This window comes from Neofelis nebulosa, chromosome 6, assembly GCF_028018385.1.
Source record: "Neofelis nebulosa isolate mNeoNeb1 chromosome 6, mNeoNeb1.pri, whole genome shotgun sequence".
Taxonomy (NCBI): Eukaryota; Metazoa; Chordata; class Mammalia; order Carnivora; family Felidae; genus Neofelis; species Neofelis nebulosa.
Window position 1 is genome coordinate 110431791 of NC_080787.1, and position 15044 is coordinate 110446834.

At 34.6% G+C, this 15044-nt stretch overlaps 1 protein-coding gene and 1 long non-coding RNA gene across 4 annotated transcripts in view; one reads left to right on the forward strand and one right to left on the reverse strand.

The window, feature by feature from the left end:
* Positions 1–1111: 1111 nt before the first annotated feature.
* Positions 1112–15044, reverse strand: part of CEP85L (centrosomal protein 85 like) — a 172871-nt gene continuing 158938 nt past the window's right edge. For both annotated transcript variants that reach the window (XM_058735099.1, XM_058735098.1), the window contains 3 exons: positions 13060–13167; positions 10869–11100; positions 1112–5956 (listed from right to left, as the gene is read on the reverse strand). In XM_058735099.1, the coding sequence (XP_058591082.1) occupies positions 5793–5956; positions 10869–11100; positions 13060–13167 (504 nt within the window). In that variant the 3' untranslated portion in view covers positions 1112–5792. The remainder of the gene's footprint in view (positions 5957–10868; positions 11101–13059; positions 13168–15044) is intronic.
* The window catches only part of LOC131514768 (uncharacterized), a 34034-nt gene continuing 28051 nt past the window's right edge, over positions 9062–15044 (forward strand). The window contains exon 1 of one of the 2 annotated variants that reach the window (XR_009263263.1): positions 9062–9291. This is a non-coding gene — a long non-coding RNA (uncharacterized LOC131514768). The remainder of the gene's footprint in view (positions 9292–15044) is intronic. The other variant, XR_009263262.1, reaches the window with a different exon arrangement.

Genomic DNA, 15044 nt, shown 5'->3' on the forward strand with positions numbered 1-15044 from the left:
GTGTTTGCTCTTCTGGATCCATACTCCGCCATTTTGTGCCATTACTAATAATGCATCTCACACCTCTTTTAAATGGAGTCCTCTGTGTTCCCACACAGAATGGTTCTGTTTGGTTGGGGAAATTGGCATAAAAAGAAGCTCAAACTATTGACAAAATCACTGGGATTATACATGATCAAAAGCTCTCTGTTGACTCCCCTCATCAAAACACTTTTTTTTTAACCAGATAAAAAATCATCATATCTTTCATTCTGAAGAAGAACTCTCTCCACAAATCACCTTAAACATATTCTAGGATTTTATCCACTCTGTTTTTATTCATAAGACATTTGCTTGCAACCTAAATGGTCTGTGATACAGGATTTCCAAAGTGGTCCTTCTCCTGCTAACTGAATTAGATGCCTCGCAAAAGACGACAGCAATACCAAGTTAGCTGGACTGAAAACAGATACTGCTAATCCAAATATCAACCAACTTCCTAGAGACACTGAGGCTGCTGCCCATATGCATTAGAACAAGAACCAACAAGGACCGAGGGTGCCATCCACAGGGCATCTCTGGGCCTAGGCTAGCAAACCATCAAAGCTGAGATGTCAACACCCCTGCATGGTTACCTTTTAATGAGGTTGTATTTGCATATATTTCAGTAAGGTTTCAACCTTTGATTAAAGGGGGGAAAATAAAAAAAGGTTTAACTTGTCAGTCCAACCTTCCAGCAATAGGGAAAACTGAAACCAATTGTGTCTGTTGGAAAAGTAGAAAGAAGACTATTGGTTTAAATAGGGATTTTAAAAATTCAAAAGGGGGACACAGCACTATTGGCTAAAATAAATCTAGGGATGCCTTTGTATTTATGGCACCTGTCATCAGAAAATCTCAGTGCCCTTCATGGCAAGGCCCTGAGGAAAAAACCTTTTCTCAGTTATAACTATAAAGAAATTGTAACAGAGACTAAAAGAAAAATCCATGTTCTAGTCAAAGATTCTCTTGTGTATTTATAGGAAGCTTTTATCTAAAAGTCAAGTCAACATATTCTTATACTGAGAATTCAGTGGAGTCTACAATTTCCAATACATTCTTATATTAACATTAGGCACTTGGAAGACATTCATCTTTTTATAAAAAATTTATTTCTCTGTAAATACAAATTCCAACATCACAAACAATAGTCCAGTGGAAAAATACTTAGCCATTAACATTGAAAACTTTTTTTAATTTAATAAATAGAACTTTGGCATTCAAAATTCTAGCTGTAAACCCTATTAGAAAACAAAAACAAAAAAACCCCTTTACAAAAAAAGAGGCAAGAATGATAGATCAGAAGGCATAAGCCAACCAGTGGCTTCACATTCTCTTTACAATAACTGTATTTCAATTAAGTCATGACCATTTTATTTACACATGAGGTATTCTGGGTGGTTCAAAAACTGAACCTAGTTTACAAAAACCACCAGTCACAGTGACTGATTATACACTCTGCTGTGCTTTTAATGTAACCACCTAGCACCTTACTACTTCTTGTCATCACACCAATGTGATGCCAAATTTTATGTTTCTGTATTTAAATATTTATACACATATGTACACACATATACACACAAATAACTACATTCCGAAGGAGTTTCCTGCTCACTATACTGGGAAAGGACTGGGCTCCAAAGACGTATCCGATACCCTCCTCTCAAGTTTCCTAAAGTATTTACCTAGTAATGAAAAACTGCTCCTTGCTTAAGAAAAAATCCTTAATCAGGTCTATTTACAGAAGAACAAGGTGCAATAATCATCAACATTCTTATAACTCATGTAAAATAGAAATGAATGCTTACTGCAGGCAAAAAGGCACAAAAGGTTCTCTCTGTATGCAGCTGCAAGTGTTGTTAATGAATTACTGATTTGAAACTACATTAATATACTCAATACTTTTAAATTAGAAAATTCTAAAAATCCAAAAGCTCTCCCCCTTCATGATTAAATATTATCATACAGTAATGCCACCATGGCAACTTGGGGTAGGTTAGAAATTATACTCTTTATAATCAAATAGGAAATCATTTTTCTTGTTTTGTGAACACCAAAATTTGCCCCAAATGGAAAGAAACAAAATGAATTAACTTTGGCTCTGAGAGCTACAGCTACTGGCAGTTTCAAATGATATAGTCTGAGCAAGGTTATGAGAACTGCTTCTTACTATAATTACATATCTACAATGATAGAAATTTACATAAAAGAATACCAATAATCCAAACTAAAGGTGTGCATGAGCTGAACTATGCTATGTAAAAATATAGTCCAAGTTCTCCGCTGCTAAGTTATTCAATGAACTATTACTGATATCGAAAGAACATTTTCCCAATACAGATTTCTTTGAAAATATCCTCTAAGAGATTTCTATTAATGTCTTGAACTATGACAAAATTAATTTATAAGCTCATTAGTGAGTCAGAAATGTACAATATCCATTTTAGCAACACTTTCCAGCCCTTGAGATTGTCTCCAACAAGTTACTGAAAGAAGTCTAATTCAGTTTAATAAGCTGTCATGACCAAAATAAGTTTCACTAAAAAATAATATTGTTAATATTAAATATTGAACCCCATTTCAAACATAAGAAGGGGCCACACTTAAAAAAAATTCAGGCATGACTTACCCAGTCAACACTTGAGCTTTTAAAATTAGAGGCCACTGAAAATTTATTAAGTTAAACTAAAGTCATCCTTTTTGGACATCAAATGAAAAGACAACTATTGTGCCTTTGATTCAGTTAATTTTATCTGCATAGGTAACTGGGTCTTTTATTGAGATACTGTTACTTTATCCTTGCTTTAGTGTGACTGGGGCAGAATAAACTCAACTTCAAAACCCAGCAGATCAATAATAAATGTTAATACTGCATAAGACATTTCCTAAGAAGATAAGCACTTAATTCACAGAAGCATAATTAAAATTTCTTCACATATAAGGAAATTTTCAAATAGATTTAACTTCAAAATTTAGGTTAATTTTCATCTCAGGTATATATCAGTATAATAACTTCTAAGAACATCCCAGTTTAAACTAGGATAAGACACTACAGTGTTTCTATCTGCCCATCTTACTCGACCTAATAGTAAAATCTTTGCTTTCAATGAGATATCACTATTACTACATTCTAACACAAGAGGTTATCTAGGGAGAGGGCAATTTTCTGAAAAATAAAATAAAAATTAAATGCTGACAAATTAGACTACTACTAGTTTCATTACCCCCCCACCCCCAATTCCCTCCAAGGCTTTCTACTTATTATTTAGGTCCCTTCACAAACTCCAGACTCCAAGAGATTACATTTTGTAATTCAGAGTTATACCTGAACTATCACATCTTATTTCCCTTTTTTATTTGTGGGGGAGTATACATGTTGGAAACTGAAATACATCAGTAGTAGTTTGTCAATTTTTTACTAAGTTAAAACATTTTTATCTCAAGACAAATAAATTAAGTAAAATTCTGTAAGTTTTAGAAACTTGTTTAAAAAATCAAATTATTTTATCCTAAGCCAGAAAACAAAAATGTATCTACAGTATATTAAAACAAATGACCAAAAGTTTGTTTAAAACAACAATAACCATAAAACCCCAAAACATATACTAAAAAACCTCAAAGACATTAAGAACCGAGTGACCCAAATCAGCGATTACTTATGTGCATTAGCACTATCACCTTAGGGTGCCTTTATTTCCCAAACCGTGGAGGCTGGGGATAAGGGTAGGGATTTCTATTCAGAGAGAATGTAAAAATGTGTGCTGCATATCTCTTATCTCTTTCAGATGTTATTATCTATTTTACTGTAAAGGCCCATTTTTCTAGATACTTTTACAAGGCAGAATTCTTTGCATCAGATTTTTGGTATAACTTTACTGCTCCCTGATTGTCTTCAAACCGCCAACATTAAGAAAACAAATGAACACATTAGAATGCCACATTCTTACCAGTGACTTTTCCTTATTAAGTTAGGGACCTTGGGATACAGAATCACTATAATGCACTGATTTCTTAGTGCCCAGATCCTAAGAAGCAAGAGTAAGGAATACTCAGGCACTGAACAGAAACAAAGTCTGAAGTCCTTACAATGTATTATAACTGACTGTTGCAACATAACCTTAAAATAACTTACTGAGCACTGCATATAAGCCAAATTTTGAACTGAATGTCTTCGTGGGTAGTTTCCTTGAAGTTCTTATCCCACATATGTTTTCACTGCTGAAAATATTTAAGAAAAATCTTTTCTAGGAGCAGCCTTTATACCAGTATTTAAGCCTGGCAAAAAAACCCAAAACAAAACAAAACAAAACAAAACAAAAACCAGACACATGATCTGTTCTTGCCCCAAACAGTATTTTCCTGCTTGATTACCACCCCTTATTCCTTCTCTCTCTTATTTAGTCTTGACCTGTATGAGACCTGGTTGCATCAAGCAAACAAACCAGTTTGTAAAGGACAATGATTGCTATAAGTATTCAAAAGAATGCAATAAATGCTCTAAAGGCATTAAAATACATAGTCCTTCCAAAATACCAACTAAAACAGGAATATATTCATTTGGAAGTTTAAATAATTGTGTCTACTTAACAACCAGTTGCATTTCATAGTGATATATCCTGTATTCCTGAAGAACTAACCTGGTCAAGTTTGTATTCTATGAAAAACCCTGTTTTTAATGTACTTTACTTAATAAATGGAATTGAAACATCACCTGGTTTAAATTTTATGTTAGTGATAATTCAGATATAAAGAATACAGACTGGCTTTTCTTAAAACATATACTTTATGTTTTAAAACTTTAAAACATATACAAAACTCCTGAAATGTAAACGTTTGAGAATTGGATAAATAAACTACTGTTCCAGAGTGAGTTTTCAGTTAATCCTTCTTTTACAACAGCCTTAGAAGGTTTGCATTAATTCTTTATGGCTTTGTTTACATTGATATATGTAAGTAAATAGTAATTGTAAATAGTAAGGGACATGTTAAAATTAGTTCAGATTATGTTAAAATGCCTTGTGATATATAAATTACAATGCTAATGAAAAAGATCATCACATCAAAATTTCATACCTCTAAGGCAATCCACAATCACTCTGGAAAAATAGCTGACCTATCTACAGTACTAAAATCAACCCAATCCCACAACCTCATCATCTCAGCACAGTGGTTGTTCAAAATACAAATGGTTCTGCCAGCTGTACTACTATTAAAACACTTGCCTGCTGTTGAATACTCCTGTTCAGCCAGCCCTTGAAAACCCCAAAGTACAACACAAGCTTCTACATGAAAGAAAAGAAATACAAGAATAAACAGTGTGTGCCTTTCTTAGAAGCTTTGCTTTGACCCTAGAAATCCTTATAATTTTGTGAATAACACACATGCACACACACACGCACGCACGCACAGACACACACACACACACACACACACAATTACAGATAAAAAAATCCTACCCCATTATCTGAAGGGCACTCTTCACAGCTTGGTCCTACGATCAGTAGTTTGAGAATACAGATTTTTTTTTTTTCTTAAACACTTTATCACATTTTTCAAATAGTAAGTCATTCTTTTGGCCTGATTAGATGAGCCCCTTTGAAACCTCATCAAACCCCCTTTCTCACCCCAATAAAACAAATTTACGGAAAAAAATCCTATGTGTAAGCGATATGTCACTTGTGACTTTCCATTATGGCTCCTAAAAAGAAATATGAAGAACTGTAACACAGCAGCATTTAACAATAGGTCATTATTGCTGTGGGACCAATAGTTGATCATTGGGTAATGCAGTTGTCTCCCATGTCCTGAGCATAGCGGTCTGATATTGTAGTCCTTAATTCGTCAATGTCCCTCCGTAACTGGCATACATCTGACAATTTTTTAGTGAGTGTTTCTGGGCTGTAGTCATTCTCAGTCTCTTCAGCTGAACAGTTCATTGCTGTGGAAATAAAATATGGAGAGAATGTCTCAAACTTTTCCGAATAAAGTCACTTTAGGATTTTTAAACTTAATTATAAGTAGAAATATAATGCCATATGCTGAACACGAGTCCGGCTAAGGTTTAAATTATGTATCATTCACTATTAAATAGATCTTACTACTTAGTCCTGTTAAAATTTTGCTAATTAAGTCGCATTAAACCTACATAGTAATACAAATGTTCAACATGTTTAAAGGATGACAGTATTCCCAAAGTAGGAAAAAACATGCTCTAATAGCTCTCATCAAGCTCAACTACAGCATTCATTTCTTCTGACTTGACAAAAATCTGAAAATCACTTCTGTTTTCAGGGGTGATAGCTTAAATTTTTATAGACTGCAAAGTGGGTTTATTGGCATGGAAACACAAATTTCCAAAATATATGGTAAGTGTATATATATATATATATATATATATATATATACACACATTTACATGTATATACATATACATGTATATACATATATATATACATGTATATGTGTATATACATGTATATGTGTATATACATGTATATACATATATATATACATGTATATGTGTATATACATGTATATACATATATATATACATGTATATGTGTATATATATGTATATATATGTATATATATGTATATACATATATATATATACACGTATATGTATATATATATATAGTGTTGAAAGCCTACAACCCCACACAATTGAATTGAACTGATGGCTAGTTGCCAAATGGCTGAGTAACTGAGGGTGAGGCCCTGAGTCAGCTAGCTTTAATTATTTTCATCAGTTCCTTTCTTTGTCAGCACATCTCAACCTAAAAGCAGACGGAGCCAATAACTGTAAAGTAAGTCTTTCCTTCTACCATCATTGGCACTGGTAGCTTACTGGAGGCGTAAGAGTCAGGTTAACTTATTTGTTATTTTAACAAACACTAACTGAACATGATCCAGGCACTATGCTAGATGCTGAGGCCAGCAAAATAATGGATGTAGTGGCTTATTCTTAATGATCTACATGCACTTTCATAAACAAATAAGCACAGTCAAGTACTGTGAGAGACCTAGCACCATACACAAGCTACAGTGGCACAAAGAAGAGGACAAGAAGCTTAACTGGAAAGGGTACAGGTTCACTGGATAGGCCAAGGAAGCAGAATGAACAAAGGTATGTATAAAGGCAGAAAACCAAAGAATCTGAGGAACTTCGGAAAAAAAAAAAAAAAAAAAGTCAGTAACCAGCTCTAAAATGGGAGAGTACAAATTATGAGAGGAAAGTGCCACAAAACAAGGCTGGAAGAGGCACGTGGGAGCTGCCTATCTCTATTTTGGGGACTGTAAGTATTAAGAAATCAGAATCACCATTAGGTTAGATGAACTCTGGCAGCAATGTGAAAAAATGCATTAGTGGGGGAAAGTGGGCTAGACAGTGCAGATAAAGGAATCTGAAAGCTTTATTTAAGGCAACAGTGCAATGGAGTTGTAATGGTAGGAATGAATGCTAGGAAGGACCGGTAGAAATGATACAGCCTAACCATCATAAGTTGGGTAGGGATTAGGAACTAGGCACAGGAAACACACAGATAAAAGAAGGAGCAGGATGGAAGATAAAATTCTAGGTTGCGATGATAGGTGGATGGTGGTGCTACTCACTGAGAGGAGGAGCAGGTTTAGGGAGGGAAGAAAGGTAGTTTATGTTTTGGATATAGTGAGTCTATGATGCCTATGGAAGAGCTGGTTCTAACGTAAGGTTAGTATAGTCAAGAGCCCAGAAGGAACATTCTAGGCAGGGTAAGAGATAAACGTCCATATGGGTCAAAGGTACAGTGCTAACAGAAAACTAAAGAATGTGGATAATATTACTCAGAGAAAAATATACAAAAAGAGAAACAAAAGCATACAAATTGTTGAGGAAGAAGTAAAATTTTCACTATTTGTAGATGACACTACTTGCAGAAAGCCCTGAAGACTACCAAAGAATTGATAGATTAATTCAGTAAAGTCACAGGATACAAAATTATAGAAATATAGAGAAATATGTTGCATTTCTATGCACCAATAATGAGGCAGCATAAAGAGAAATTAAGAAAATAATCCCATTTACAATTGCATCAAAAAGAATAAAATACCTAGGAATACACTTAACCCACGAGGTGAAGACTTGTACACCATAAACTATAAAACATGGATGAAAGATATTGAAGATGACCCCAACAAATGGAAAGATATACTGAGCTCATAAATTGGAACAACTAGTATTGTTAAAATGTCCATACTACTCAAAGCAATCTACAGATTTACTGTAATCCCTGTCAAAATACTGACATTTTTCATAGAATTAGCACAATACTAAAATCTGTATGGAACTACAAAAGATCCCAAACAGCCAAAGAAATCTTGAGAAAGAACAACAAAGGTTGAGGTATCACAATCCCAGATTTCAAGGTGTATTACTACAAAGCTGTAGTAATCAAAACAGTATGGTACTGGCACAAAAACAGACACATGTAGATCAACAGAACAAAGAGCCCAGATATAAATCTATGCTTATATGGTCAATTAATCTTTGATAATAGATGCAAAAATATATAATGGGGGAGAAGGACAGTCTTTTCAACAAATGTTGTTGGGAAAACTGGACAAGCTACATGCCAAAGAATGAAAGTGGACTGCTTTCTTAGACCACACACAAAAATAAACTCAAAATGGATTAAAGACCTAAATATGAGACCTGGAACCATAAAACTCCTAGAAGAAAACATAGGCAGTATTTCTTTGACATCAGCCACAGAAACATGTTTCTAAATATGCAAGGGAAACAAAAGCAAAATCAAAATGTTGGGATTATACCAAAATAAAAAGCTTTTGCACAACAAAACAAAAACCACCAATAAAACAAAAGACAATCTACTGGATGGGAGAAGATACTTGCAAATGATATGTTTGACAAAGGATTAATATCGAAATATATAAAGAACTTATACAACTCAGTACCAAAAACCCCACAAATAATCCAATTTAAAAAAAGAAACAAAAAATCAACAACAAAAGATTTATGGGAGACACCAATATTTAAGTGGCAGAGAATTCCATAGAAGACTGAGACTAAGCAGTCATAAAGATAGAGGCAGAACCTAGAGAACAAAGTCATGGAAACCATGGTAGCAGCGCATTTACAAAAAAGGGTGGGATGAAAAGCATCAATGGACAGTGGATGGAGTGAGGAGATTCAAAATGGACTGGAGATTCAAAATAATCCACTGGTTTTTGACAAGTGAACAGTCTGGTCAGATTTTCACAGTACCAAACTATAAGGTAAGGAGTATAAACTTTAAATACTGGAGGGGGTATACACTGGGAGGTGAATGTGGCAAACTTCTTGAGTCTTCCTTTCATTCACATTTGGAAATCTCTCTTAATCTGATAACTGGAAAGGATGACAAATACTATACAGGAGAATACAAATGCAGAAGGTTACAAAAGAACTGAAGGCGTGACCAGCTCTAAAATGGTGAAGAAAATAAGTCTTTTGTGTGTGAGCTTTTGGTTGCTCTGAGAGATCACTGCTAACTAAACCACCCCATGTTCACCTGGCAAATTCTCCCTCCTCTAAGATTCAACCCAAACACCAGCTACCCACAGAGTCTTCACAGCCCTTCCCAGGTAGACTTAATTAGTTTTCCCTTTAGGCTCCCACCATCCTCTGTCCATATCTCAATTATAGTACTCATCACAATGCTCTAGTAGTTTATGTGTGAGCAAGGGCAGTGTTCAATTGCATTATCAGCATCTTAGTACCTGGACCGTATAAGGCATTTAAAAATTACTTCCTGAGTGAGTGAATATACTTAAACTTTCAAATATTTTTTTTACATACCCACACTCATGTGTGTACATACACATCTATGAAGTGGAAGGGAAAACTCTACTGACATCTCTGAGCACAGTTACAGTTTCATTTAAAAAGGGATATACTTTGATCAAAAGTATTACTTGGTTTGCCAAAACAACTATCATGATGCCAGATGGTGGAATCTTTTTGATGAAACTGCAAATAAAACTAGTTCCCAGTCTAGTTACATTATTAACCATATTATTAGATAACTGCTCAATACAACATGGTAGGTGCATAATACTTAAAAGTCTTACTCCATTCATATCTCTTTACTTATGTCCATTTCTTCTGTATTAAAAAGAGACCAACATATGTCAATATCATAATGATTTAGAACCACAAGCGGAGATGTGTGTTTCTGCAAAAGTAGCACAAAAGGACTCTAAGATATTCCTGGGGCAGCTCTCTCGCAACTATGTGTGGAGAAGGTTGGAACTGAGGGATAATGGGTGGGTGACACACTGAAAGGGACAAAGTCAGAATGTATGCATGACAAGGGCAACAGATACATGGGCCATGAAAACCAGCTCTTGTGACAGCACTGGTACATATATTAAGTCATTGCCATAGAACACACACTGCATAGGAAAGCAAATGAGTATCTTTTCTCAAATAGTTTAACGCAGACAGATGGCTGGGTCATTAACTTAGAGAATTACCACATGAAAGCAAACAGAATCATTGCTTTTAGAAGAGTAACCAGGAAATCACCCCTAACTACCACTCCAGTCACATATTAACAGATTCAGCAGAGCTCATCCACACAGGCAGTCTGCCAAGTGGCAGTCTGAATCAACTATGAACCTGATCACTTCTATAAGGATAATGAAGTAATAACGGTTATTTATACACCTACAGATTTATTCAGCGATTTATAAATCTAAGTAGGAAAGGACATAAAAACAAATAGAAAAAAGGCAGTCAGAAATTCCTGATTCATGAAGACAGGTTTCTAATTGCTAAGCGATATAGTAAGGACAAGGCATCAGCCACTTACATCTGATTCCCAGTAATAAGGAAAGATTAGGCTCCTTGCCCTGAGCACGCTGATTAAGAATACTACACAATGCCTTCAAGTCAAACAAACAATAGGACATTTCCTTGAACAGCTGATCAATCACACTCAAATCAGATAGTGGCCATTTAGTGAGTACTGTCTGCTGCCTGGATTGGTCTCCTTCCTGGCCTTGATCCAATAAAGAGCACGTCTCTTCTGTTTGTCTTTGGTTCTGCAACGCATAAAGAAAACAAAAATCAGGTTGTTAGATCAGAGGAAGGTACTCAAAGGACATACAGGTTAACATTTCCCACCATCTATAAACAAAATGATAGAGTCCTATTACATTCACATTAACCAAGTTTAACTGCATACACACAGTAGGGAAAAAAAAAAAAAGAAAAAGAATTTAAACAGTGAAAATGATTTAATGGTTCCTCTGGACCATCTCATGCCCCAGGGTAAACCTGAGAAAGGCAACAAATCCAGATTCAGTGTCTAGGAGCATCTCATATCATATAACATCACCTGATAAGCATCTGGGTTATGTATGTGTTTTTTTATGATGAGATTTATCCCAAGAACAAAAAGACCTATGAAGAAATTTTAAACCTCATCCTATAGTTTTACTGTTAGTAGGGATAATGATTTAGTTACTTTAAACTATCTGTTGCAAACTGAGGAAAAAGTTTTTATGTTTTGTTAATGTTGACAGGTACCAAAAGTTTCAGCAAAAGAGAAAAAGAAATACAAGTATAAAATCAAAGAAGGAAACAAAACCCCTAATAATCTTGAATTGTGAAATCCAAATTGGAAATATCAATATGAACTCATAAATTATCATACTCAGAAAAAGCTACCTTCACCTTATCCCCCAAACTGTCACCATCTATCTACTCTTCATCCTGAAAACTGCTAATTAGAGACAATATAAAGCTTTCCAGTTGGAACTCTATTTAAAAATTACCAAATAGCTTGCACTGATGAGGAAAATATTTTTTAATAGATGAATGCCAGCTAATAAATATAAAAATAACTAGGAAAAAATATGATTTTAATCACGTAATGATCCACACAATTATCACCAGTGAATACGAAAACCATCAAGGGAAAGGGTGCTAATAAACCGCATATTCACACAGTTACCTAAGTAGCTCTCCACACATTACCTACTGTTTGCAGAGGCCATAATGTAACAAAGGGAAGAATAAGTCTGTTATTTTAACCATTTTAACCCGGTGAACTCAGTATTTCTGTCACTTACAGTGGGATAACCAAACATATATAGTTTGATGATATGAACAATGCCTACAAAGTATTAATGACAAAAAAATGTTTGACTTGACTTACTGACATCTTTAGTTCTTCTTGTAGCTTATAAGAAATAGAAGGGGTAAAGAACAAGATAAATGACACCATGAGGAGGCAATCAGGCAAATCTAGGCCTGACAATCTGTAACTCTATAAGACAACAGGCCCAGGCTTGTCAACAAGTCACTAATATGAACAAAATGAGAAACTTTAGATTTATAAGACAAAATAAAATGCAACTCATGGTCTCTTTTGATTGAATGCTAGTTTCAACTGTCATTATAAAAAGCATTTGAATTTCCCAAAGGGGAAATTTTAGTATAAACTAGGTATTATCCAATATCGAGGAACATTATTCTTACTGGGTGTGACAATGGGGGTATGTTTGTACAGGAAATGTCCCTAACTTTTGGAGATGCATTCTTGGGTATTTAGAAGCAAAATGTCATGATTAGAGTTAAAAAACTAAAGTAAGTATTTTCTGTATAATGTAAGCCATATATGTCAGCTTATAATTAAGTGAAGAAAGTATAATCTGTTCCAATGATGAAGTGTTAACATTGCACCCTTCTTAAGGATTTTCAAGGATAATTTTGTTTATATTCAATTTACACTTTATTCAATTACTTTGGGACCTAATCTCTATATAGCATTTGACTGTTGTAGTTAAGTCTGTGGAGGTGTATTCTAAGACATGAGAAAAATAAAAGTTTACCTTTTTGATTATAACTTTGTAAGAAACCTAATGGATTTAATTAACTGACATATCAAAATCCAGTCTTCAACTAAAAATATTCCATGATATATACAAAATAAGCATGTGCTTTAACTTAAGTACTGAATCATTCTTTGACAGCAATTTGAATTTTTTTTTACTCACATCAAGCAATGTTTTTGTTAATCTCTGTAGGTTTCTTTCTTTCTTTTCCAGCTCTTCCATCATCTTTTGAGTAGTCAATTTTTCTTTAGAAAGTTTCCCTTGCATAGACTAGAATAAAGAGAATTGGAAAGCAGAGAATGTTGTTAATGCTAAAAGCAAAATGCAGTCAGGTAGGTAGACAGGAATACAGGCTCTGAAATACTTTGGGATCTGTCCTCCCCCACCCCTTGGAAGATGAAGCCTTCATTTTCAAGCAACCCTTACTGCATCTAGAGTGGATGACAACAAAGGAAAAAACAAATATCATCTTTACCAAGAAAGTCGACAGTCTGGGTAAAACATGTTAAACCTAAAGCAGCTGGTGTTGAATGCTATGTTACAAACAGCTCTTACTAATTGATTTTTTGTTCATGTATTCAGAGTGTTTTAGCAAATCTATACCTCCCATGCTCCACACCCCATTTTTCTTGTGGTTAATAAATACAAGATAATAAGATCATAAGACCATCCTCATTTTCTATCATTTGAAACATAGCTAAACACACTTCTCTCAGTGTATGGTATTCTGAGCAGTGAATATGATGAATTCAGGCCAAAGGTCTATTATGGGACTTTGATAAATGAATCTCTTCTTAACTCTATAAATTACAAATTATCCATTGTAATAAAATTCTGAGTGTACCAAAACAGTATATAGGATATTTTAAGAATACTTGGGTCACTTCAGCTGCTAAGTCTGATTTTCAGCCACACACCAAAGATAAACTTGCCATAAACTCTGTAGTTATCAGTGATTTCTAGAGGTTTTAATTAACACTTTTTCCTTTTGTGAAATCACAAGATCAATAAACATTTGACAAGAAAAGAGATTTCTTTCCCCCCCCCCCCCCGCCCCTCAGGACTATATTTATTTAGTTCCAATTCTGAAACTACTTTAGCATGCTGACTGCTTAAATAGTACACAATACATTATGAAGGCTCACCCCCCCCCCCATATTATCTCTGGCTAGAATAAAAGAAGATAGCTGTCACCATGGGTTGAGATAAGATTCTGTAAATATAAAGCAGTTTTCTTAGTAACAGATATTCAACTTTGTAGCTTATTACTTGGATTTGTTTGCTAAACTCTATAAAAAATTGTTTTTAATTTAGTAACTCATAAGTTGGTTACAAATGAATTATGCTCTAGGGTGCCTGGGTGGCGCATTCAGTTAAGCATCCGACTCCAGCTCAGGTCATGATTTCCCAGTTCATGGGTTTGAGTACTGCATTGGGCTCTATGCTGACAGCTTGGAGCCTGGAGCCTGCCTTGGATTCTGCGTCTCCCTCTGTCTCTGTCCCTACCCAGCTTGTGCACAGTTTCTCCCTCAAAAATAAACATTAAAAAAAGAAAAGTGAATTAAGCTCTATAACAAGTGTATTTCCTTCCAGGGAAAACTTTATATCTCACAAAATTTAACCTCACAGCAGAAAGTCACATGGATTCTGAAATTCCTTTGTAACTGCATGTGAATGAACCAAAAACCTATTTGAATGATATGTATTTATTTATCTGGCTGAAGATCTAAGCTTACAGGCATAACAAGATTATCTGACTGGAATCTAGAATCTATCCTAAATTTTCTTAAGATTTTTGACTATCTTATTAGCATTGTGGAGGAAAGGCATAACAGTTAAGCTACTCCAAATCTAACATTTTAACAATAAAATCTGACCCTGAGAGGCATTTTCACAATACTATAATGTAATCTAGTGTTTTATATTTTTACCAGTTCAGTCATACTGAATGTGATTAATAATTAGCAAGCAAATCTGACTAACATGTTCATATATAAGACTAAATTTAAATCAGTGAAGAAACAGGCAATTGTCTCCATCAGATTAAATACGAAATGTCTGGCATTAGTGCTATTTTTCATAAGAAAAGAATCTGGATTTGGGAAATATATTAAGCTTAAGATGTTTGTTATGTTGGTTGGGTTCAG